Source organism: Carassius carassius, chromosome 22 (assembly GCF_963082965.1).
Source record: "Carassius carassius chromosome 22, fCarCar2.1, whole genome shotgun sequence".
Lineage (NCBI taxonomy): Eukaryota > Metazoa > Chordata > Actinopteri > Cypriniformes > Cyprinidae > Carassius > Carassius carassius.
The window spans coordinates 28,569,626-28,597,463 of NC_081776.1; the positions used below are offsets into that span (position 1 = coordinate 28,569,626).

The following is a 27,838-nucleotide window of genomic DNA, read 5'->3' on the forward strand; positions in this document are numbered from 1 at the left end:
ATGTTCAGACGGGCAGATGTGCACACGTTCAGACGTCCAGATGTTCAGACGTTCAGCCATGCAGACATGCAGATGTTCTGACGTGCACACGTTCAGATGGGCAGATGTTCAGACTTGCAGATGTTCAGATAAGCAGATGTGCACACGTTCAGACGTGCAGACGGGCAGATGTTCAGACTTGCAGATGTTCAGATGGGCAGTTGTTCAGACGTGCAGACATTCAGATGGGCAGACGTGCAGATGTTCTGACGTGCACACGTTCAGGCGGGCAGATGTTCAGACTTGCAGACGTTCAGACGTGCACACGTTCAGACGTGCAGACGGGCAGATGTTCAGACTTGCAGACGTTCAGACGTGCACACGTTCAGACGTGCTGATGTTCAGACGTGCACACGATCAGACGGGCAGATGTTCAGAAGTGCAGACATTCAGACGGGCAGATGTTCTGACGTGCAGACGTGCACAAGTTAAGAATGGGCAGATGTTCTACTTCAAACTATTGAAATGGATTTAGGCGATCGTGTTTTGGAAAAGAGCTCCTCATATATTTAATGGCCCTCAACATCTGCTCATTAAGGCTAACAAAAGTTATGTGAAAACTGGGGAGTGTACCTTTAAGGTTGTGGTGGTAACGGAACCGCAAAAATGAAGAGAGCCTATTCATTGGCGATGAATCATCACGAAACCCCATCTGTCATCTAAACCTTGTGAAAATACGTGTGTGCGTACATTAAATAATGATGGCTTCAAAGAAAAGGAAGGTTGACGATGAAATCAGAGTTTTTAAACCCTGCATGGCAAAGGGAATTCGCCTTTAGTGACATAGGTGGCAAACCAATGTGTCTCATTTGTCAAAAAACAATTGCTGTTTTAAAGCGAGCTAATCTGCAACGCCACCATGAGCAACTTCATTCCGATTTCAGCATTGCATATCCACATAGCAGCTCAGTCAGGAGTCACAAGGTAAATACATTGTTAGCTGGTTAGAATGCCCAGAGATCCATGTTCCGCAACATTGTTAAAAGCACCGACAATATTACAGAGGCCTCATTTAGAATCACTTGGAATATTGCAAAAGCAAAGAGGCCTGCTACAGAGGGAGAATTTCTTAAAAAAAAACATTTATAGACTGTGCAGAATCACTGTTTTCGGATTTTAAGAACAAGGAAGACATCAGGCAAATCTCAAAGCTGCAGTTGTCTTATTCAAAAGTGACCAGATGAACAGAATTAATTTCAGACGATCTCTCTTCACAGTTGCTAAAAGACACTGAAAGTTCAGAGTACTCCAGTTTAGCACTGGATGAATCTACTGACAGCACAGATGTTGCACAGCTAGCAGTGTGGGTGCATTTTCTTAAAGGGGAGAAATTTGTAGAGGAAATGTTGACCTTGCTCCCATTGAAAGGCCAAACCCATGGAGAGGACATTAACTCTGCACTGATAATTTTTTTTCATGGACCAGGCAATTTGAAAAAGCTTGTTTCTGTGACTACTGATGGTGCCCCATCAATGTTTGGAAAGGAAAAGGGATTAATCGCTTTACTTAGAAAAGATCCTGAAATACCACCCTTCTTCTCATACCACTGTATACTGCATCAGGAGCAACTGTGCAGCAAGCTTAAATGTGGAGAGCTCAAAATGACAACGGACACAGTGACACGAACAGTCAATTTTATTCTTGCACATGCTCTGAAACACAAACAGTTCCTGCTCCTTGGTCGAAGAGTTTGAAAGCGCATACCCTGACTTGGCAATGCATGCAGAGGTCAGATGGCTTAGTCGTGGAAATGTCCTTGATCGCTTCATGGAATTACACAATCAGAACTCATTACGTATTTCTTTTTTTGCTTAATATTAATAATTAATATTGCTAGAAAACTGTTAATCCACTTTTTGTTCCATATATTTTATTTTCATGTTCAGTATTAGCCTACTTTAAATAGGACAAAGACTAGCAAGACTTACCTAGCAAGGTTTTTTAATACTCTGAGTATGAACTCTCTTTTTTTGCATTAATAACGCAAGGAAATTATTATCCAGATTTAAATTTTTATTTTATGTTCAGTATTAATTCGTCCCTTTGGAATTATAAGGTTCCATCTGCATTCCGAGTAGTCTTGAGATATTGAGCTTCAAAGTTTTTGGGTTCCATTCGACTGTGTAGATAGAACCTCAATGTTTTTTAAAGGTTCCGTTCTTCGTGATCCCATGTTTCAAACTTTAGTTAGTGTGTAATGTTGTTGTTAGAGTATAAATAATATGTCGGGTCTCGAGGCTAATCACCTGCCTATTTGGTGTGTGTGTGTGTGTGTGTTGGGATGGTTTGACAGCTCACCGCGTCTGCCTGTTTGTGTTTTCCACGCCTCCCTTGTTTCCCCGTTGTTAACCTTAATTGTTCGCCACCTGTTCTCTATGTCCTTCTAATTTTTTCCCTTTATTATTCCCTGTGTTTCTCCGTCTATTGTCAGACTGTTGTTACTCGTACCAATAGCTCCGATCATCTAAGCAGCTCTTTGTACTCACCTTGTCGTGTCTTGTCCTTAGGCTCCAGTGTGTTTAGCTGATTTCTCCGCCCTTGTTCTTACAAGCCCAAAGCTCCTAGTAGCTTCCAGCTGTCATCCCTCCGGTTCGGCGGTTATACGTACTTCTGTGGAACATTACTCATCTGCGTTGACTCATCTGCTGCTCATCCTCTCACTGCGAGTGAAACCTGTGTAACTTGACTCATCTGCTGCTCATCCTCTCACTATGAGTGAAACCTGTGAACCGTGACTCATCTTCTCTGTCTCCTCTGCTTTAATAAAGCCTTGAGTTTACCCGCATCTGAATTCAGCCTGCTTTCTCCTGACATAATATCTGTAAAATTCTAAAGCTCAAAGTTCAATGCCAAGCGAGATATTTTATTATATCAAAAAACGACCCGTTTGGACTACATCCCTCTAGTTCCTGCAGTAATGATGTCACTAAAACAGTTTTTTGACTAACCTCCGCCCACATGAATTCACAAAAAAGGGGGTGTGGCATTGTTGCACTCCAATGGAGAAGAGGAAGAGCTGCGTTTGTGTTTGTCGCCATGTCGTCAAAACGCTGTTATTTTCATCTCGGAGTCCAATCATCTTGGTTTGGCCTTCCCAGAGACGCTGTACTTGGAGATCAATGGTTACAATTTATGTTTAACTCGGTTCCCGGAAATTATAATCCAAATGTAAAACTATGTGCAGCACATTTTGCTGAGGACAGCTTTCTCAATCTCAATCAGTTTAATGCCGGATTCGCACAAAGATTATTCTTGAAAGATGGAGCAGTCCCTCTTTGTCTGGAGAAGGTGTTGTTTATGGACCACAACCGGTAAGTGTATTTTATTATTTAAGTTGGTGCGTTTAACAGTTTCTGTAACTTATTACACCAAGGGCAACGCTGTTTAGCTTTGTTAACTAGATGGTTGGGCTGTGCAAAAAATGGAATGCGATTTTCATGCGCATCTCGTCAGTAAAAACGCTCCTGTGATTACAAGTACATCTCCAGCACATGCTTCTGCCCTCTTGCTTCTCAAAACTAGTCCAAAACTAGCCCAATCACGTTTCCAGGAGGGCAGCGCGCGCTCAGCTGCTGTCGAATCACAACACAGGAACCACTGGCACAATCAGAACTCATTACGTATTTCTGAAGGAGGGACTTTATAGAACAAGGAAGTCATCAGCCTGTTTTTATGACAGTGAAAACAGCGGTATACAGATAGGTGAATTGTGTGAAAAATACTGTGTTTTTTTACACGCGAAACATGAACAAATGTTATATTTCACACTGTAAACACAATCAAAGCTTCAAAAAAGCGCGAAAAAAGTGACCTTTAAATAAAAAGTCCCATAATGTACACAACGTTCTATCTATCTAGAATCTATCACATAATGTAAATATGTTGACACAGAATAAGAATATGTGAATAACTCAATTTTGACAAAAATGTCAGATAGAACCTTATAATTCCAAGGGGACGACTTTTAATAGAACAAAGACTAGCAAGACTTACCTAGCAAGATAATAAACTGAATTAATATATAAGTAAAAACTGTAAATATCGTCATAAATAAAGTTTTACTATGCAAGTTGTAATTTGTGGCCCTTCATATTTAATATGGTTTTAATGTGGCCCCCTTGGCATCTGAACTTGAGTAGCCCTGTTGTATACTATAGCTTAAATGCAGTATATGTTGCCTAGCTATGCTGCTTCTAACAACATTCTCCTTAAAATTATTTTCACCAAATATATAAGCTCTTTAACTGTCTATACTTAATTGTACGTTCCATTTAATATCAACATTTATCTTGTTTTGCTTTCCGTAATGATGTGTAACGTAGATCATGTCAGAAAAGGAGTGTCAGAGTTTGGTTTGTTTGTGTGTTAGACACAAGTATTGTTTGTTTAGAAACAAGTGTTGTTAGCTAGTAATCACATACTGTCCCACTTTATTAACCTGTGATGGTGACATGGGTTCTGACATATTTCTGAACAGAAGAGAAAAGTTATATCCATGTTGCAGCGAGGAAGAGATGGAGGAAAACAAGGATGAAGAGAAGCATAAGCACAATGGAGAAAGACAGGGAAGACGAGGAAGTGCAGGAACAGGGGGAAATAAAGTGTATAAAATTTTAGGAAGGCTAACAGCTCAAGGAAAGACCTACCATGTAGATGAAGATGAGCTGAGAAAGGTCAAAGGAGAAAACATGTCCACAAACATATTCAGAGCGTTAATAAGGGTTTGTATTGCATACATTTACGCATAAAAGCACAGAAGTAGTTATAAGATGTAGTGGCCAATTCAAATGGTTCAAGGGCTGCCAGTTATTAAGCATAAATATCTCCACTGTTTTTTAAATACAAGGCGCATCTTCTTGGATTATTAGTGATCTCCACACTGCCCCCCATGACTATTCACACAATACATGAGTGAGATTTAGAAAGCCCTGCATCTGTGACACTGTACTGGGTTATACATAGGCTGGCAAAAAAGATATTCCAAAGGCCAAGACAAAGGTGAGGAGTTTCAGCACTTTAACGTAGGGAGAGGCAGAAGACATTGGAAAGGGGTTTGGACAAAAGACAAACTACTTTCTGGGATACCTGAAGAGAACATCCCAGAAACACTGTAAGTGTGTGTAATGAAAAAGGATTCAATAGCAATTATATATGGTCATTATTGAGAGATCGGATGCAGGATGAATATACTCTGGCATGAGCCCTTGGCAGCACAGGACTGCTGAAGTGCTTTGGGCTTACAGCAGCTCATGTTTTCTTTTCCTTTTTAGAGGACTGTATGAAATAAACTCAGCACCCATAAGGGCACACAACGTTATCAGCTCAGATTTGTAAACTAAAACAGATTACTTGACCACAATTTTATTTTTATTTCATTTTAGACAAATACAAAATACAAAGTTTTATTTTTGTGGTCAGTTGTTTTATAGTAAATATTTGTTGAATTACTGAAGGCCGCAGAGATGTATTAGATAACAGATATAAAAAAGTTTGATAAAATGGCAAAAATATGCACTTAATATAATATAAAGAATAAAACGTTTCTTTTAAACCTTATTTGAATTATTTTTGCTCTGCGTTTTCTTCTTGACTTAACAGGAAAACTTGATGTGACATATGTCCTTGGTTTTGAGTTTGTTTCTCCGTCAGTCTTTCTTTTTCTGTTTGCAAACAATGGACATATTTTACGTGACATGTCGCATCACAAAGTCTCCCAAATCCATTAATGTTCATACTTTCTTCTATTGTTTGCACTTCTAGTTCATTCACTTTATGGGCAATATCCTCTGGAGTTTTCTCTCATGTCTGTAGAATCTTCAGTATGCTTTCCAGTTTCCTGATAGTTGTACGATACATATCTTCATATGCACTTTCATCCTCAATTTCATTTTGTATCAGCTCTACTGAATTGTTCATCGAACTTTTTGATTTTGTCTCAATCACCTCATTGAAAATTCCCTTCCCAAGCAGTAGACAGGCACATTTCTTATGGTATGAGAAAGTACAGCAGTTATATATACTTGTCACAATTCACGGTTTTGATGCTGCACTTCCAAATAAGCTTTCAACCTCTATTTTTTTTTTTTTTAGGCTCTGCAGAAATGCTTTACTTATTCCTTCGCATCACATTATTGGCATGGGCCTGCACTTGTGTGTCCATGTCTGAAAAAGTCTCAGGTCCACTACAAGTGAGAAGACTTAATAAAAAGAGATGCTTACACGTATGTGCCTTTTACCAGCTTCACAACTGCAGAACTGTTCTGCAGAACACACACACAGTAAACGACATGTGGATTATTCTCAGATGGAACATTGTATACATGTGTTTCTGTCGAAGCTATGGTCATTTTCATGGCCCATCCATTCTCAAGCATCCTCTCAGCAGATTGCTTTATTTCTTCCATTTTACATTCCAGAGGGTTATTGACCCTCCCAACAGACTGCATACTGTATTACTGTGTTGTAGTGAAGTACTTGTCAGTCTTGTTCAGCAGCAAAGCAATCAAATGATCCAATCTACGATTTCAGATGCCACAGAGGAATTGGTATTTTAAACGGTGAAAGAAACTATAAGGGGAAAAAATTGATCAGAATGAATTACAGCAACAGGTTGGAACTATTACAAGGTACACTTTTAAACAAATCAATAAATACTCAAAACACTACACTAACTATAAATACATAATGCAGTGAACATGCATAAAAATGATAAATACCGTTCTATTAGATTGTTTGTGTCAGAGTCTCTATACTTAAAGCATCTTCTGAAGTTAGACCACAGATGACCAATTGTCTCTCAGTGGTTCCTGAAGTACTTGCAGACATCTTTTACGTTCTTAAACGAGCAGTGAAACATCTCAGATTTTTTCTTAAATTCATGCTCCTGTAAAAATGGACAAGGAATATCATGTTTGATGTTATTAGTATAAGAACTGCAGTTGATTTATAGGTCATATGTGCAGTGTGTGCAGTTAGTGTACTGAGAAATATTTAGGCCTATATTAAACATGATAGAATAAACAAATATAATAACACCATTTGCAGTTCCTAAAACAGATAATCCATATTTATAACACCCAAGAAATGCAAGGCTATGTACACTTTCTCAAGGGGTCATTATTATAAATAAAATGATTATTTTGTCTTGTGGACTATATGTAAAGATCTGTCATATGGAATATCTTATTCAGGACAGAACTAAAATAAACTTATTTATTTAAAATAACATTTTGCTGATACTGTAAAGTGTATGTAAACTTTTGACCTGAACAGGGTAACAATTTAAATTACTTTTATTGATCATTATCAAACTTGTATAAAATATATATAAACTTGTAATGCTTAATATATATATATATATATATATATATATATATATATATATATATATATATATATATATATTATAATGCTTACATATATAATGCTTACAAATATAAAGTGTACAAATGTACACTATTCTTCAAAAGTTTGGGATCAGAAAGACTTTACAACCATAATCTTTCAAAATATTATTACAATATAAAATAATGGTTTCTTTTTTATTATCCTTTAAAATATAATTTATTTCTGTGATGTAAAGCTGAATTTCCATCAGCCTTTACTCCAGTATACAACATTCAGCACTGATAATAAATCATGATATTAGAATGATTTCTGAAGATCATGTGGCACTGAAGACTGGAGTAATGATGCTAAAAATACAGCTTTGATCAAATAAATACATTACATTTTAATGTATATTAAAATAGAAAAATGTTATTTTGCATTGTAATAATAATTAACAATATTAAAAAAATTTATTGTATTTTTGAATAAAATAAATTCAGCCTTGGATAAGCAAAAGGATCTCCTTTAAAAAAAAAACATTTAAAAAAAAACGTTCTGATCCCAAACTTTTGACCTGTAGGGTATATGTCTAGTTAATCTATGCCACTCATCGTCCCTGCACACTGTTAGCCTAGTTTACATCTGCACACTGTCTGAATAGTTGTTAATATATATATATATATATATATACATAAAAATGTTCCCAACATTGATAATAAATTATCATATTAGAATAATTTCTGAAGGACCGTGTCACTGAAGACTGGAGTAATGGCTTCTGAAAAATCAGCTTTGCATCAAATAAAAAAAAATAATAATAATAAAAAATATTTTTAAGTATATTCAAATAGAATATCATTATTTTAAAATGTAATAATTATTTTACAATATTATAGTTTTTTCTGTATTTTTGGCCAACAAAACATAAAATAGTAATAGTAAAGTTTTATTAATTAAATTTATAATAAAATGTCACATTCAATAGATATACACTCACCTAAAGGATTATTAGGAACACCTGTTCAATTTCTCATTAATGTAATTATCTAATCAACCAATCACATGGCAGTTGCTTCAATGCATTTAGGGGTGTGGTCCTGGTCAAAACAATCTCCTGAACTCCAAACTGAATGTCAGAATGGGAAAGAAAGGTGATTTAAGCAATTTTGAGCGTGGCATGGTTGTTGGTGCCAGACGAGCCGGTCTCAGTATTTCACAATCTGCTCAGTTACTGGGATTTTCACACACAACCATTTCTAGGGTTTACAAAGAATGGTGTGGAAATGGAAAAACATCCAGTAATATTCTGCAGTCCTGTGGGCGAAAAAGCCTTGTTGATGCTAGAGGTCAGAGGAGAATGGGCCGACTGATTTAAGCTGATAGAAGAGCAACTTTGACTGAAATATCCACTTGTTACAACCGAGGTATGCAGCAAAGCATTTGTGAAGCCACAACACACACAACCTGGAGGCGGATGGGCTACAACAGCAGAAGACCGCACCGGGTACCACTCATCTCCACTACAAATAGGAAAAAGAGGCTACAATTTGCACGAGCTCACCAAAATTGGACAGTTGAAGACTGGAAAAATGTTGCCTGGTCTGATGAGTCTCTGATGATTTCTGTTGAGACATTCAGATGGTAGAGTCAGAGTTTGGCGTAAACAGAATGAGAACATGGATCCATCATGCCTTGTTACCACTGTGCAGTCTGGTGGTGGTGGTGTAATGGTGTGGGGGTTGTTTTCTTGGCACACTTTAGGCCCCTTAGTGCCAATTGGGCATCGTTTAAATGCCACGGCCTACCTGAGCATTGTTTCTGACCATGTCCATCCCTTTTTGACCACCATGTACCCATCCTCTGATGGCTACTTCCAGCAGGATAATGCACCATGTCACAAAGCTCGAATCATTTCAAACTGGTTTCTTGAACATGACAATGACTTCACTGTACTAAAATGGCCCCCACATTCACCAGATCTCAACCCAATAGAGCATCTTTGGGATGTGGTGGAACGGGAGCTTCGTGCCCTGGATGTGCATCCCACAAATCTCCATCAACTGCAAGATGCTATCCTATCAATATGAGCCAACATCTCTAAAGAATGCTTTCAGCACCTTGTTGAATCAATGCCACGTAGAGTTAAGGCAGTTCTGAAGGCGAAAAGGGGTCAAAAACAGTATTAGTATGGTGTTCCTAATAATCCTAAGAATTTGGAAAGCGAGAATCAGAAAGAATACTTACATTGCAGAGTAAGGTTTGGTAACAGATGACTTTTATCTGAAGTGTAAAAGGAAGAAGAAAAAACATCACTGAATATCTGAGTCAATGTGCAGATTAATTATATGCAATCTAAAGAGAAATCATCACAGATAAATCAATATGCTATGGCTATGATCATATAATGTCTATATAATCATATACAGCAAGTCTGAATAGAACAGTGAGAAATAAAATACTGAGCAGAAAATATGATCTGATTTCACTAGAAGAAAGGGAACAAAAAAATAAACATTAAAAGTCAAATATTACATAGGTCTGCATGGATAAACATTTACTGATGAACTTTATACAGTCAATAGTAATTATTACACCAATATGTTATGAATATGAACATCATAAGTAGATTATACTGCAACAAATTATGTAAAGAAAAAGAATTGGGTGGACAATATGTGCTAGAATATGTGTATGTTCCATATCAGTACAGGCTACAGTAACTACAGACATTATATCAAAATGCTATACTATTATAATGTAATACACAAGTGTATCATTTATACTTAGCCCCTGGAGTTAACAGACATTTAACTGCACTGTAACTGTACAAAATCACCATGTGGCACAGAAAAATTGTTACTTACACAATTCAAATTTTCCCTGATGTAAACATGTCCTAAATGTTTTACTTTGATTGTATATTTATTACTTTTTTTATAATGTAAATCTTTTCTCTCACTCTCTCTGGCATGTGGATGAAAGAGAACTTGCGCGCTCACAGCAAATTAAAGTAACGTTAAATTTTGTAATGAGGTAAAGCAAAAACATACATTTACACATCGTAAATAAGTAAAAAAAAAAAAAAGTGTGTGAAGCTGAATCTGCCCGCTATCAATTATGAAAGGCCGGAACATGAATCATACGTATTTGACCCTTTGCAGGGAGTTTGATTGACAGGCGATCTGACCAATCATAATCCGCCATTTCTCTGACAAAGCAGTTAGTAGATTAACATTGGAGAGGATTTGAATTTGAGAAATGGTGTGTACAGACTTCTTTCCATGGTAAAAACATTTAATTCATTTATGTTTACTTGATGCTATAAATTAACTAGAAGGAAGAGATTATGGTTCATGAGCAGCTTTAACTGGGGCTTTACAGCGATCTGTCAGACACACTAAAGAGCCACAAAACCTATTTATTGGTTACATTTCTTAAAATAATGACCAAATTTGAAAGGTGAGACTGTGTCATCAAAAGTACCCTGGTGTGTCCTGTCTTTCAGCCCGTTGTCAGTCTCCCCTCAGCTCGCGTCACAAACGGGGGCGGGTTTTGCGAACACTCAATAGAGAAGAGTAGTGTAGATTTAAGGTTATGTATTACATTTACATGGAATAAAGCTTCGTTTACATTTGTATTTTAGACGTAAAACCTTCAAACATGTTCAATATGTACACAATATCGACCCAGCCTGGCCTTTATATCCATAGCTCGGCCATTAACGTTGCATCCCTTCATAACAATAAATAAAATTAACAAAACGAACGTAAAATGAATTCTGTACATTTAAGATAAACATTTAAAACATAAATTAACTCAGAAATTAGCGTTACCTTGGAGAATAAGTTAGCAATAACGTTAACTTAGTGGCTAGTTGGCAGCACTAGGCCTTTAAGTTTGAACAGCATTTATGAAAATAATACGTTACTCATAAATCATAATACTCAGTCGTAATTAGGCTAAAATAATTGTACTTTTAATCCAATTAATTAGTTCACTACTATTTTGATAATTTTTCAGAATTTTAAGACATAACACTTACCTGACTGAAGCAACGAAAGTTAATTGTCAGTTTGAAATTATATAAATTGTCCCCATTGTATAAACTTTTAATTAATTAATACATCACTAAAGAACACCAACAATAAAAGGAGTAAATTATAAGAAATTCAATTGAGGTTAATTTTAAAGGTAATTTTAAAGGTTAATTTTGAGGGTAATTTCTAAAGGGTTTAATTGAAAAAAAAAAATAATAATTTCAATACATCCATTATAATAAATACTAATACTAGTGCATAAAAATACATTTATTTAAATACATTAGAATACATGAAGTTCATTAAAAATAAGTTAAATACATTATAATAAATACAATTAATTAATAATACGTTTATTTAAATACATACCTTAAAACAATAAAACAATAAAATCATTGAAATCATTTAATTTCAATAAAAATAACATTTATTTTAAAAATCATTCCACCAGGCGTTCAATGTACGGTAGAAAAACAAACAGAACCAAGCAGCGCTGAATAAGGGCGGGCTACATAAGGTATATTGCATGCATACAAGAAAAGAAAATCATTGGCCAAAGTTCATCATGTGCCTTGGTGATATCTCTGATTGGACTGCTGCCAAGAATAAAAGACCCCTGCCCCGCATCAAGGATCATTCATCAAGAACTACACCTATTTTCTGAGGTAAGTCATTTTGTACTTTTCTACAAATGTTGCTTAAAAGTTGTAACTTCACAACTAAAAATGTAATTATTCCAATAAAATGAAAGTGATAAGGCCTATGATAGTGACAAGACAGGCGGACTATATAAGATTAATTAAATAATCTGTCAGGATTTGTTCAGAAAGGAGTATTTCTGACAGTAAAATTTAGTTTCTTAAGTAATTTTTTACCTTAATTCAAATTACATTAATTATTTTTAACTCCAATGAAGACATGACAATACAGTAAACTATATTATGACAGGATTTGTTCTGAGAGGAGTATTTCGGACAGGAAAATGCTATTTTAAGTAAAATTGTAATGTGACTCTAAATTGAGTTTGACACCCCTGCACTAAACCAACTGAATGGTGCATCTGTTGGACATAGTCGTATTATTTGCTGATGATTGCCATTGGTTTTCTGTTTTAAGATGATGATACATGGGGCAACTTTTTGTTGTTGTGGTGGGCACTTTTCCATTGAGATATCCAGAGAGAAACTTGTTTCCCATCTTAATGGAGAAAGTGCCCAAGCAACATTGCTCAAAGTTGCCTGTGTATCATCACCTTTACTCTTTTAATCAATCTGTAACGTATTAAAACTTAGGAAGAAGGAGGCGGGAACCGGCGGACAATCAAACAGACTTTAATTACAAAATAAACACAAAACACAAACAAAATCAAAACACAAAATAAATCCAGACCTGGTCCATCACTGTCGTCGCTCCTGTTTTATATCCTTCCATCTCCTCCGTGGAACTCGAGACCGGTGAGTGGAGCAGGTGTCGCTCATTTATCAATCACTCGACCGGCCTCATCACACAATCTTTTCTCTTTCTCTTACCCTCCAGAATGTCAGCGCAAGTTCGCCATACAGCAGGCCTGCGCCCACCCGGATCACCTGTGTGGACAATCAGACAAACCATCGGGCTAAGTCATATGAGGTGTCCAAAAACTAAATTAAAATTGCGTCATACAAAACCACTACAATAAGTGTCGTGAGGGCATTTATTGCTCCTGTGGAGGGTGAAAGCCCACTGTTTGAGACCGGGAGGGCCTATATTACAAAAAATTACATCCTGTCCAACAAATTTGGATGGGAGTGCATATTCCTCAACTCCAACTCGAAAAAATTTCAAGCCAAGTACCTCTTCAATCCACCAACTGCGCTGATGTCTGGGGAAGAGCAGGACCTGTTCACAAGGGGAGGGTTCATCTCCCTGAAGGGAGAAATTGAAAAAGTGAGCAAATATAACAACATTTTATTCAATAAATTTAACTTTTCAAAAGACCCCCCCCCCCCCCAATTGTATTTATATAGCCACAAATGTTTTGCAAATTTTTATTAATATTAAGATATTCTCTGCCATCATTTTATTGCATTTTTTCTCATATGTGAATAGTGATTAATGTTTTAATACTTACAGGTTGAATTAAGGTAACGTTTTGTTAAAGATGCATTTTAATCAGATTTACAGCCAATGTTATTTTGATTATGTCTAAGCACTAGTAACTGTATTCACTTGCATTGCATTAACAACAATCTTACCCTTGTGATCATGCAGTTGCAGGTCCCCAGGATGACCCGAGTGGCTGATGGAGAGGTCCCCATCAGAGACCTGTCTCTCTGGTGTGGCCAGAAGGTTTTGGAGGTGTCCCTCTGGCGTGATGAGGCCCTGGTCCAGCTCAGCCTGGGGGATCAAGTTGAGATTTCGAGTCTCAGACCTTCTCCCAAGCTGAACTCCTCCAGCTATTCAGCTGTGGAGGTACACAACATTATGCATCATGTAACCTAATTATTCTCCAATTGATCTTTCTGCATCTTCCTACACTCCTGAGTGTCTACCAAGTGGATATACTGTACACTTTTTATATATTCATTGGTAATAATTTATATTGGTAACACTTTAGAATTAGGCACTATTAGTTTAATATTAATGCATTGACTAAGTGATCAAACAATTAGCAACACATTTGTTACAGTACTTGTCAATCTGTGTTACACATAATGTTAGTTAATAAAATACAACAGTTCCAAAACGTTCAGTTTCATAACATTTTAATAAATGTAGAAGTTAACAAAGATAAATAAATGCTTCAGAATCATTTTTCTTGCTAGATCATGTGGTCAACTAACATTAATAGTGTTCATGTAATGACTCATGTCTATTGATATATAATGCCTTTGCTGAGACTTCCGTTCATGTTATAAGATTTCAGAAGACTGTAGCTGAAGCAGTTGAGGTGGAGCTCAACATCATTGGGGTCTCGGATGGAGATGGTGAGACAGTTCTGCTGTCCGACACCTATGAAGAATACATGGTCCCTGCAGCGCTAATGCTAGGCATCACTGCTGATGACTTGCCAATAAAAATTACACTAGCTCACAAAAATAAAATGGTTCAGAGTAGGGGTGCACCGAAATTTCGGCCGCCAAAAATTTTCGGCCGAAATGGCATTATCGGTTGCGGGCCGAAATAAAAAAAACAGCCGAAAACGTAAACCAAAAATGAATTTCACCCGCCCCTCCCATCCGTGAGCAAGCGCTTAGGTTTCACTCACGGTCGAGCTGTTATCACGCGTCTGCCTATCAAAGATTAAGCATGTCAAAGGGCTGTCACAATCAAAAAAGACTTGTCACAAAAGCTGCACAATCAATCGGACCAACCAACACAAGTTTCGAAAACGAAAACAGGGAATCGATTTTAACGGCCTTCTCTCGGAGCGCGTCCAGCTCGTCACTATACGCTCGCAGCGAACGCGCGTCACACAGCAACTGCAGGTTCTGACACACACACACACACACACACAGAGCCTATTAGTGCATAATATCAATGTAGCCTTCAGTAATGTTTTTCATTGATGTTATGGCAGTCCACATTGCTGACTTGTGCGCGTCTCAAGCGCCCTCTTTACGTTCGCCCTAATGCCTGTTTAGTTGTCGGTGGATTTGCCTATATTTGGTGTTGAAAAACGGATCAACTCCAAATATAGGCAATTTACTAACGATTCATTGAACACTTTGCCTATGTCTCAAAAATCGAACAGGATTTTTTTTTCACAAAAGTGACAGCCCTATACGAGAGGACACCAAAGTTGCAATATGTTACATTTGTTCTGCAAAAATCTCCAAAATTGTGGATTTTTTGCACAATTTTTTAAAAACTATTTTATTTGATGGAACATAAAACTTATATTTATTGTAAAAAATATTTTATGTTTTGTTATGTAACTGTTAATAAAAGTTTGATTATTATATTGTGATTTTTCAATTCAGATCCATTAAATCCAAGCAATATATATATACGTTTTTAAAAGAAACCATTTTCGGCTTCAGTTTCGATTTTCGGCCTAGTGCATCCTAAATTTGCGGTTTCGGCGCAGAATTTTCATTTCGGTGCATCACTAGTTCAGAGTATTGAACCATTGGGGGAGATGTTGGAGGAAATGTTCCAATCAATTTGACTTTTTTATTTTATTTTTTTTAATAGTTCAATTTTCTATTAGTTGTTTTATCGGTCATCAATTGTTAAATTTTTCTATTAGTGGTTTTATCAGTCATTAATTGTTAATTTTTGTATTAGTTGTTTTATCAGTCATGAATTGTTAATTTTTCTATTGTTTTTATCAGTCATGAATTTAAATTTTTTTTATTAGTCATTTTATCAGTCATGAATTGTAAATTTTTCTATTAGTTGTTTTATCAGTCATGAATTGTTAAATTTTTTATTAGTTTTATCAGTCATGAATTTTCCACATTTTTATTAGTTGTTTTTTCATTCAGAAATTGTTCCTTTTAACTAATTGGTAATATCAATAAAACTTGTTTTAATACATTTTGCTTTAAGTGTTTTTTCTATGCTTTCCATAAATGTAAATTAAATAATCATTAACCTAAGTCTGATGCATTTCATGTCCGTGTACGTTTTGATAGTTTGTTTTTTAGTTTGAAACACAAAACAAAATAACGAGAAACCACCTTTTTTTCATTTGTCGTTTCAAACCAAAAACAAAGAAACTGTAAAAAAAGAGCTGTTTTCCTTTTTTTGGTTCTGAATCCAAAAACGAAAAATGACAAAACCAAAATCAAATAACGGTCAGATTTTGGTTTTTTGAAATTCCTTTTTCCATTTTTTCGTTTGAAGATCTACATTGAAATACAGACAGGTTGGCCACGTGACCCGGAAGTAATAGTAAATATGGCCTATCAAAATAAAAGCCAAGCTTTTTTTAGTTCATCCTCAGCACTGCTCCACTGATCATAGTTTATTTCTGTTTACCATTTTTATAATTGCTTCTATATTAGCCTGATAATGTCTGCTATGTACCAGAAGGGAGTTACAAACTCAATTTATACTTTATACTATTATATATATTATATTGTGACAAAATATACCCACCTACCTTAAAGAAGAATAAAGTGAATGTTTTGGAAAGGCAGAGTCAAAAGTTATGACCTTAAAATCATTGAAATGTTGTGGAAGCAAGCAGCTCATGTGAGGAAACCCACCAACATCCCAGAGTTGAAGCTGTTCTGTACAGAGGAATGGGCAAAGATTCGTCCAAGTCAATAAGCAGGACGTATTTGGAAGATGGCGCCTGTGTACTGGGCCTGCCGTCTGTCGCTCTTGTGGTTGCTTGTCTGGTTGTCTGCTCTATTTTTAAACTGCTACACGCTTTTAATTTACGACCGTCAAGCACTCTTGGATATTCGCAACTCGGTTGCGACCTCTTTCACAAAATCGTACACTTTAGATGTGGACTGCTCCTTTAACAAGTCTGATGAGGCGTTCACATCGGCTATCCCGGGACATATCCGCCGGTGGCCCCTCAACATCCCACGGAGAAAGCGAAGGAGGAAACGAGGAAGCCGTGGAGGATACATCGTGAAGCTGAAAGCTCATCTGCGGGCTGGCTTTCTCTCGGATCCTTCTCACGAATCGCTTTACGGTGGCTCTACTACCTGGCGCCCACTGGACGTGGCATACCGGTAGCTTCGTCATGTTCTCCCTAGGGTGACCACCTGCTAATAAGCCCAAGGGGGTACAAGGGGTACGTTTCTGAGGGACAATGTGGGATATCCCATGGGCAGACTCACTGATAGGGGTTTACCCATTTCTAGCACATACCACCTTACATGGTATATTAATAATGCCCTATTCCCCTAAACATGTGTAATTGCTGATGTATGCTCATGACAGAATTGACAGATGCACTTCCACTTACGATTTACTTTAGATATTTTATTAATTTTCATTACAATTTATTCACTTTAAATAAATTATAATATAAAATTATAGGATTAAAATGAATTGTAGTTGCTCAACACCATAGGAAAAGTAAAAAAAAAAAGTCTGACATCACATCTCAAGGGAAGGGAAATAACTCATTCACTAATCCCTATATAGTGTATGGCAGTTGAGTTCACTATATCAGGAAGGAGTGAACAAATAAATAAGTTAACGGATTCGGACAGTGACGTATAGCCTACACTGCGCGTGAGACTTGGAGCTGTTGCAAAAACATTGCCATGTGTACTTTTTGCCATTTTTTTTTTGTAATGCTTTTATGTTCATAATCATTAATTGCTATTAAAATAACGTACTGAGAACAAAAATAAACACACATAAACACGTTCATAATTATGTATTTATTATTTTAAGTATCTTGACACTTGCTCGAGCAGTGTTTTGAGCTCAGATAAGATGGTTGTTGAGCGTCCACAGGAGATTGTTAATTTTACATCGGAATACTCTACCTGTTATTAACGAAAAAATGTAAATTATCCACCAAATTATCATTTTTGTACAACCCGAATTCCGGAAAAGTTGGGACGTTTTTTAAATTTTAATAAAATGAAAACTAAAGGAATTTCAAATCACATGAGCCAATATTTTATTCACAATAGAACATAGATAACATAGCAAATGTTTAAACTGAGAAATTTTACACTTTTATCCACTTAATTAGCTCATTTAAAATTTAATGCCTGCTACAGGTCTCAAAAAAGTTGGCACGGGGGCAACAAATGGCTAAAAAAGCAAGCAGTTTTGAAAAGATTCAGCTGGGAGAACATCTAGTGAATAATTAAGTTAATTGATATCAGGTCTGTAACATGATTAGCTATAAAAGCTTTGCCTTAGAGAAGCAGAGTCTCTCAGAAGTAAAGATGGGCAGAGGCTCTCCAATCTGTGAAAGACTGCGTAAAATTTTTTTGGAAAACTTTAAAAACAATGTTCCTCAACGTCAAATTGCAAAGGCTTTGCAAATCTCATCATCTACAGTGCATAACATCATCAAAAGATTCAGGGAAACTGGAGAAATCTCTGTGCGTAAGGGACAAGGCCGGAGACCTTTATTGGATGCCCGTGGTCTTTGGGCTCTCAGACGACACTGCATCACTCATCGGCATGATTGTGTCAATGACATTACTAAATGGGCCCAGGAATACTTTCAGAAACCACTGTCGGTAAACACAATCCGCCGTGCCATCAGCAGATGCCAACTAAAGCTCTATCATGCAAAAAGGAAGCCATATGTGAACATGGTCCAGAAGCGCCGTCGTGTCCTGTGGGCCAAGGCTCATTTAAAATGGACTATTTCAAAGTGGAATAGTGTTTTATGGTCAGACGAGTCCAAATTTGACATTCTTGTTGGAAATCACGGACGCCGTGTCCTCCGGGCTAAAGAGGAGAGAGACCTTCCAGCACGTTATCAGCGTTCAGTTCAAAAGCCAGCATCTCTGATGGTATGGGGGTGCATAAGTGCATACGGTATGGGCAGCTTGCATGTTTTGGAAGGCTCTGTGAATGCTGAAAGGTATATAAAGGTTTTAGAGCAACATATGCTTCCCTCCAAACAACGTCTATTTCAGGGAAGGCCTTGTTTATTTCAGCAGGACAATGCAAAACCACATACTGCAGCTATAACAACAGCATGGCTTCGTCGTAGAAGAGTCCGGGTGCTAACCTGGCCTGCCTGCAGTCCAGATCTTTCACCTATAGAGAACATTTGGCGCATCATTAAACGAAAAATACGTCAAAGATGACCACGAACTCTTCAGCAGCTGGAAATCTATATAAGGCAAGAATGGGACCAAATTCCAACAGCAAAACTCCAGCAACTCATAGCCTCAATGCCCAGACGTCTTCAAACTGTTTTGAAAAGAAAAGGAGATGCTACACCATGGTAAACATGCCCCGTCCCTGGACCAATAAACAAATGGTAAACAAATTTCCCTGGACCAATTTGTGACTATCTGTAACGGGGCCTATATTGGCAAAACATCTTACAGTTACTCCTCACCTATGAATTTATTAAAACAAACAAATATGCGACCATAATAATGTGCATTTTCCAAATTAAATACCTCAGTCTCCTCTTTTTACTAGCTTGTAACTGCAAGAAGTGTTCTTCCTTCACAGCAAATATTTTCCTTGCATTTTGCTTCCAAAATGCTGATCCTGTGTAGAAAATAGTCCATTAATTATGCAAATGTCATGGCATGTCTCAGGAGATGGGCAATAACTCCTAATACAAATAAGTTCATTCGAAGCATACAATAAAGGTATCCTGGATTTATATATACTATTTCATATTTTTTTCATATAAACAATACAAAGTGTTCAGTTATACCTCTGGTTCCTTCAGAGTCCAAGATTTTGTTCCCCTGGCCGTCAGTGAGGATGCGTGAATCCTCTTGTTCAAGGGCATCATTGACTTTGTAGAGGATGCCCATAACAGAAGCTTCAAATTCTGAAAAACGCACAGTCAGCGTTGTGCTAGTCTCCAACTTGCCATCCACAAGTTCAGCGATGAAGATGTTCCTGAATATTGACTATATATATAATATTTACTTAATTTATATTGTTTAGGCTTTATTCCTATGATACAGCCATATTCATAATACAGCCTATCAAATGCATCCAGGTGAATTATGCAGATATAGTAATGACTAGATAACATAATGAAGCCATTTCATTGAAAGCGCATTCTTCTGGAGATGTATTATCAGTGTCAAATATGCTAAAGTCACACTTCTGAAAAAATGTTATTTCTGTATGTAGTTATGGCTAGCATTATAACAAGCATAGCATTGCCTTGAACACAACTGTAATCGTATTAACATACTCTTAACATTGGTGTGATGGTGAAAGTTTTATTTGGTCACCTTTGGAATGTTTTTGTCAGATTAGCTCTTTGATTTGCTGAAGCCCTTGCAGCAGAACCTGCAGCAGAACTTGCAGCGCTGGTTGGGCGGTGGAAAGAAAAGCGGGTAGGGTGTGTTGCTGGCACACTGCCGGTAGATGAGTCTTCCATGCTGCTTTCGCCGTGCACCTCGTAATGTCCTCTTACAATGAGGTCTAAAGTGCTAAAACGGCCATCAGGCCCAGGAAATAGGGCTATGTTGCTGTCATCGGTGATGTAGAGACTGGGGCCATGTACCTTTGCAAATGTAAACAGTGAAGGAAGGGTACAACGTTAGTTATAAAATAAAGTAACGTTAGCTAACAGTTAACGTTACAGAACAAGTAAGACTTCTTTTTAGATGAAACTACAATAAGTTACCTGAAAGATCCTGCCGATTTTTTCGGTCGTCATGTCATCTTCTTTGATATTCACCCTTTTAGTTCCTCTGAACAAGATAAAACTGAAACTCTCCATGATTGATCTCACATTTAAAGGCTGACGTTTGGTTAAACTGAAAAAAGTAATCACTGCAAGATTGAGGGTTTTCGGCAAACTTCCAAGTGCAACACACACATACACGATTAACTTCGGGTTCTTCTTCTTCTTGCTTTTTTACGGCGGATCGCAGACAAATATGTGCATTACCGCCACCTATCTTGGAAAATAACTTCCGGTTCACGCAAATGAAACAAATTAAACATCAAAATCAAAATCGGTCGTGCCCCCTTTATTTCATTTCCTATTTTTGATCTAAGCATTAAATCAAAAGTATGAAAAATGACCCGTTATCTGTTTTTTGGTATCACATTTATAAACAAATAACGAAATAACAAACCGTTTTTTCATTTTCCGATTTTGGAATCTCAATTGAATATGAAAAGAACGAATGATACACGGATTCATGTATCTTCTGGTCATTGGATTTTCCTTTCAGAAACGGATATTAAAAAAAAAAAATAAGTGGTTATTTGATTTTTGTTTTAAAATACAAAATTTAAAATTAAAATACAAAGCGTTTCTCTTTTTCAGTGTCAAAAAGAGATGAGATTTTAAAATTTTAAAAATGATTTGAATTTCAATTTCTATTTTGGATATCAAAAAATAAAATGACTTTAAAACAGAAACCAAAAAAGGCCCGTTTGTTCATATTCCGAGATCGGATGTGGTTAGCACTCACGTGACAAGACCGCCACATTTGACAGAGTTGTTAAGAAATTAAGTTACGTGCTGTGACTGTCACTGATGTGCCAGATGTGCTAAATGAGCGTGATCATAGAGCAGACATGGAGCAATACGTTGTTTTTCGAAACAATAAAAGAGTCTCTCTCAGGGAAGAAGACATGACTGCAGAAAAAATAAGTTGCATTTTCCAGGTAAAAAATGTTTTAAGCTAACGTACGAACTCTAACGATAGCTAACGTACTAACGTTTGCTGGCTAAACCATAAAACTTTTCTTTTAACGGAAACATTGTGGTGTCTGATTTTAAGAAGTTAACCTCTCAGTAGTCACTGGAAAATATTAGTACTAATTGAGAAAAGTTTGGAAATAAACACTTGCGGTTATTTGACTTATGAATTTCTTGACAGGTCTCAGCACATAGTCTATACGTGACTGACGACGCAAATGTGGCCATTTTTCCTGGAGCTTCTGGTTTTTTTAGCACATTGGACCTTACACCAAGAGCTCACTATGAGGTTCACGGTGAGGAGGAGGACACCTCATCAGCTTCAACTGCCTCTAAAACATTTCAAAGGTAACGTTAACTTCTTAAATGACTGTGATACGATTGATAAATTTCAGGGATGCAAACGGTCGTTGTGGAGAGCGCAGTGCATGTTTGCATAGCAACGACAGACGCCACGGGAAAGTCTAAAATATAATTAGATATAAATGAAAAACACCTCATCACATTTGATGATATTATCATCTCCAGTTGCCTCCTTTGTAGTTGTAGTGTAATAGTTAATACTACTTGTACTTTTCATTTACATTTTAACATTCCCCCCTGACTTTCATAACCTCTGCCAAGAAAGTGGTGGGGGAGGTTGTTTTTGCAGTGTCTGTCAGCAAGCTTATGCAAAATGTTATGAAAGTGATATGTACATGGAACTTTGTGTATTGTTTGATCCTGTTCCAAAGAAGAGATTGTTACATTCTCACACCAGTTAACCCAAAGATACTATAAAAGCAAACTGAGCGCATTTTATTGATATGCGAAATGTATAAGACTATTAACATTAAATAGGATTCTGAATGCAGTGTGTGTCATAATGATTATTTTAATATGATGTTCTTCCAGATCGGTTTTTCTTGCTGAGGTGGTTGGTGGGAGGCTGAGTCCCAGCAGAATGGTGGTGGTCCGGTTTTTGGAATCTGAGGCTACCCTTCAGGGGATAATTGGTAAAGTTCAAGATGCCATTGGATGTCATGACCCAATGGTATTGACTGATGTGCAGGGGAATGCAATTTTGGAGTTTGAAGGCACAACTGGTGAGAAACATTAAAGGGTAGGTTCACCCAAAAATTAAAATTATCTCAGTTATTACTGTTTATATATTTTCATATATTTTTATGATGACATCTGATAGCTAAATCACTCCTCAGTAGTGTTATAGGTGGCTGAAACTTGCTCGATCAGAAAACGTAATTAAGACATCGTTAAAATAGTAAAAGTGACTCCAGTGGCTAAACCATACGTTTATCAAGCGACGAGAATACTTTTTGTGCGCAAAAATCAACAAAATAATGACTTTATTCCACTATTCATAGGTCTTCATGCAGGCTCACTATTGGTCTACGCAGGTCATTTGAGTGGTGCGTGTGATGTTCAACCCAGAAGCTCTACGCACATAGACTAAGTAAAAACACCAGGGAAACACACAAGACCATTGCTGAAGAGAATGAATAGTGGAATAAAGTCGTTATTTTGTTGATTTTTGCACACAAAAAGTATTCTCGTCGCTTGATAAACGTATGGTTGAGCCACTGGAGTCACTTTTACTATTTTAACGATGTCTTAATACGTTTTCTGATCGAGCAAGTTTCGGCCACCTATAACACTACTGAGGAGTGATTTAGCTATCAGATGTCAACATAAAAATCTTAAATTATGATGTGACGAAGAAAGGAAGTCTTACGCCACGGGACGTACTTAAATATAATTAGAAAGGAAGTGAGTAATAACTGACATCATTTTCGTTTTTGGGTGAACTAACCCTTTAATTTTGTTTTATTTTTAAGTCTTTACTTTTGTGATTTAAAATTAGAGGGGATAAGATAACTCATGATGATTTAACCTTTTTTCTGGTTTTCACCCCTAATGTAAAGGGTCCCAGTACTGGAAACAAAATGCAAGAAAGATTCTTGCTATACAAGAACAGGCCTTCCAGGAGGTACAGGGCTCTAAAAGGAGGAGAATGAGGTAATCTTAAGTATTCATATTTCTCTTATTTGTCCAAATATTGAAAGGCATTGTTTATTTACTTACATTTGTCCTTACCTTTGTTGTCCAGACTATTGAAACTTTATTTCAAATCAGCACCGGTTTGCCAACCCTTTGGCCATTAATGCTTCTGTATTTTAGTGGCTTCTATAATGTTTGGGCCAAAGATTTATTTGGCTACTACTAGCAAAACCGCTAAAACACAAACAGTATATATCTATTATGTTTTTTCCTTGTAATAGCCGAAAAGATGAAGATGCTGCTGGAATTGGAGATGTCACTGAGAAGATAGAAGAGCTTGTACTGGCATCACAGACCTTACCAGATATCACTGCAGCAATCAGAGAGCTCACCAATCTAGCTCCCATTCAAAGAGTGATCCTGACTCCTTCCCAGCTACAGACCATCAAGCAAGGATTCTGCTGTGTTATTTGTATGAGTGAGTACACAATAGATAGTCATTGTCCCACATGTACATTTATTTTGATTCCATTTTGATCCAGAATTGTAATTTTCCAAATACGCACTAATTATTACATTTTCTAACCATGGTCACCTATGTCTCATCCACTACAATTAATTACATGTACAAATGCAAACCTTTGTGTTACAACCCATGGTGTAACGATACATTAACAAAAGCTGTGTCTGAAATCGCTCCCTATCCACTATATAGTGCACTATTTAGGGTGTCTGCCAATTTGTTTCGGTGTCCGAAATCTGAGTGAACGACATCATTCCCAACCTTCGTTTACTACTTTTACCCACAATCCTCTCTGAATTAGAGTATACATCCGATGTACACTTGCTGAAGCACTATTTACCACAATTCATTGCGTAGAGGACTGAGCTTGCATGAAAGTGCGGGAGCGAGCGAGTTGAAACCAGACATTACTTTACAGCTATCTTATTTCTGCTTTAACATTTATTTAATCCTTTTTTTATTATTATTATTAATCATTACTTGAATAAAACGTATTAAAATATTGAGACAATATAATATAGATGACTTGTTAAAATTAAATGGAATGCAATGAATTGTGGTAAATAGTGCTTCAGCAAGTGTACATCGGATGTACACTCTAATTCAGAGAGGATTGTGGGTAAAAGTAGTAAACAAATGTAGAGTATGATGTCGTTCAATCAGAATTCGGACACCACTAGAAAATGGCAGACACCCTAAATAGTGGATAGGGAGGGATTTCAGACACAGCTATTAACTTCATGGTTAATGGATGGTATCATCCTGGCCCGCATACGGTGGGGATGTGTCTATACTTTTTATTACATTTATTGATCTTTGTTTTATAACAAATATTCAACTGACTATCATAAATCTATGCATCATTTGAAAGCTAAAACATTTAAGAATCATGTTCTGAACATGTTTTTGCAATCAGTACATAAGAGAGGAAAGGGTTAAATGAAATCCTGAAGGACTGATAATGTAAACAAGAGCAAAATGACCAGCAATACTTATCTTTGATCTCTTATGGTTCAGATCAGTTCGGACAAATCCAAAAAACAATTAAGTTTCAATGTAAGGATCTATTCTTCAAAATGCATCCCGGTTTTTAATCCAAAACTGCTTGCACGACCTGTCACTTGCGCTCCTCGGTTTCCAAGTAGTTAAAAGGTTTGAAAACCAAGCCAATGTCTAGTCAGCAAAGTTTTGATTGATGGGAGTAATAACCAACCAAAATCGATTGCAAGCTCTCCATTTGGCCTTTTAGAAAGGACGCCTTTACTTTTCACGAATAAAAGCTAACAGAAACTAAATTGTTGGGACTGGGAGTTTCATCCTCAAATTTGAATCAAAACATGGTCCAGACATTCAATTTTATCTTTGTTGTTTTCAGGCCTTAACATAAAAGTCTGATAAATGTTTCCCTAATTTACGTTCATTCAAAGAAATCGTAAGTAACTTTCATGTAAAATGTTTTCCTTGTTTTACTCTGTTTCTTTGCTACTTTGAATTATAATTACTCTCGGGTAACAAAGTTTCAAGTGTCTAGTTTAAAAAAAAGACCAGTTATGAATGTGGACTATAGGGTTTAAGAGCTACAGACATTTGTAGTTGGTTATATGTCATTTTCAGAAAATTCTCAAAAAATAGGGGTGCTGGTTAAGAGTTAAGGTCATATGGACACACACACACACACACACACACAGAATGACTAGTTTTTCTCATTTTGTCTTTTAGAATTCATCGAGGAGCCAGTCTTCACAGAGTGTTGCCGGAGCATTATTGGCTGCAAAACATGTGTGGTACAGTGGCAGGAGACCTCTGTGCACTGTGCAAAATGTAGAGGGAACACTGCAAACAACACTATGATGAGTGGGGTGGGGCCGAGGGACATGGGAGCGAGGCCGGTGGAGTGATTGGAGATGAGCTACACCTGTTCGACCCACCGGTCTCGAGGCCCACGGAGGAGATGGAAGGATATAAAACTGGAGCGAGAAGCTGAAGGACGAGAGAGGACCAGGCCTGGGCGTTATTTTAGGTTTTGGTTTTATTTTGTGCGCACCAGTCGTCCGTGAGGGGCTGGTGCGCTGTTTTGGTGTTTATTTTGAAATTAAATGTTATTTGATTGTCCGCCGGTTCCCGCCTCCTTCTTCCCGATGATTATTAGAGTTTATATCGTTACAGTGGTGCCGAAACCCGGGAGAAGGAGGGACGCGCTGCTGAAGATCCCTCGCCGCTGTGGTGAATCCGCGGTGCCAACGAGCAGGCGAGGAGTGTGCCGCCATGGACGCTCGAGGCGGTGGGCTGGAGCGAGTTGCCGGGGATGGGCGAGCTCGCTACCGGCCGCCCACGATGTGGAGAGACGGCTGCCGTCCGTGAGGGAGCGGAGGAGTCGGCGCCGTTCGCCAGGTAGCCGGAGCCTGCTGCCATCCGCCGGAACGGGGAGGAGCAGGGAACGGGGGACTCCTGCCGGCTGCCCAAAACCGGAGGAGCCGTCGCCGTCCACCGGGCGGCGGAGGAGTGTCGTGCCGTCCGCCGAGGGCCGTCCAGTGCCACCGCCAGGCACCGCGGAGGAGATCGCCCAGCTGGTGGAGGGCCGAGCAGCGGTGCGTCTGGGAACCGGAATTTTTTTTTTTTTTTTTCTCCTCTCTCCCCTCTCTCGTCTCTGTCGCTCCTCCTTCCATCTCCTTTTCTCTCGCCTCGCCTGTCCTACCCCCAGGTTCCCGCAGGTCCCCGTGAGCGGTCCCCCCCGGAGGGAAGGGGGGGGGGAGTAGAGCGCAGTCTCAGGAGTACCCCCAGGCCTGCGAGGGGCGATGGGGGTATGTGACGAGTGGGGCGGGGCTGAGGGACATGGGAGCGAGGCCGGTGGAGTGATTGGAGATGAGCTACACCTGTTCGACCCACCGGTCTCGAGGCCCACGGAGGAGATGGAAGGATATAAAACTGGAGCGACGACAATGAAGGACGAGAGAGGACCAGGCCTGGGCGTTATTTTAGGTTTTGGTTTTATTTTGTGCGCATCAGTCGTCCGTGAGGGGCTGGTGCGCTGTTTTGTTTATTTTGTGATTATTAAAGTTTCATTTGCTTGTCCGCCGGTTCCCGCCTCCTTCTTCCGGATGAATACAAAGGTTTTATCGTTACAAACACCATATTTGAAATTAATGGTCTGTCAGAGACATTTTCTGTTCTGAGATCCCTTTTTGAAGAGGAGTAACATGTTGAATTTTTACACAAACGAATTTAAAGTTAACAGTCTTCAAGTTAAATAGAGCTAATGGCTTTTCACACATTGCGCTGAGTTGTGGTTATAAGACAGAGCAATGCCTGTTTGTATGGGGCAAAGTCATTGTTCACTGCTCTAGAGTACAATTCTGAAATGTCTGAATAATGCTCTGCAAACTGGTTCTCAACTGTAATCTTGTCCTGTTCAGTTGAAAATGGATCAACTCCAAAAGTTGAATGCCTGGTCAGTGATGATCCCAGCTGTTGGCTGTAAAGGTCTGCTGCTTCAGCTCAATGAGGCAACAGCTCCTGTTGGATTTTTTTGGGACACCCACGGCCAGCCAAGTCATTTGGTGTTCCTTTACCTGTAAAATAAAGTACATACTGTTGGTATTGAAACTTATGAATGCCTCTTGTAATAATTTT

At 37.9% G+C, this 27,838-nt stretch overlaps 2 protein-coding genes across 2 annotated transcripts in view; both read left to right on the top strand.

Annotated features, from left to right (window-relative positions):
• The window catches only part of LOC132099196 (tripartite motif-containing protein 16-like), a 332,267-nt gene that overhangs the window by 194,696 nt on the left and 109,733 nt on the right, over positions 1 to 27,838 (top strand). The gene's annotated exons all lie outside the window — the stretch shown is intronic.
• LOC132099271 (E3 ubiquitin-protein ligase UHRF2-like) lies at positions 22,113 to 27,686 on the top strand. The gene is made up of 5 exons (XM_059505706.1): positions 22,113 to 22,772; positions 23,610 to 23,703; positions 23,967 to 24,163; positions 25,928 to 26,062; positions 27,622 to 27,686. Exons 1-5 carry the CDS (start codon positions 22,631 to 22,633, stop codon positions 27,684 to 27,686), a joined length of 633 nt encoding a protein of 210 aa, XP_059361689.1. The 5' UTR covers positions 22,113 to 22,630.

Excerpts from the sequence above, each read along its gene's own strand:
- LOC132099271 (XM_059505706.1), top strand. The coding sequence starts at position 22,631 with ATGGTGGTGGTCCGGTTTTTGGAATCTGAGGCTACCCTTCAGGGGATA. Across the intron at positions 22,773-23,609 it reads GGAGTTTGAAGGCACAACTG|GGTCCCAGTACTGGAAACAA; the intron begins GTGAGAAACATT and ends CCTAATGTAAAG. Across the intron at positions 24,164-25,927 it reads CTGCTGTGTTATTTGTATGA|AATTCATCGAGGAGCCAGTC; the intron begins GTGAGTACACAA and ends TTTGTCTTTTAG.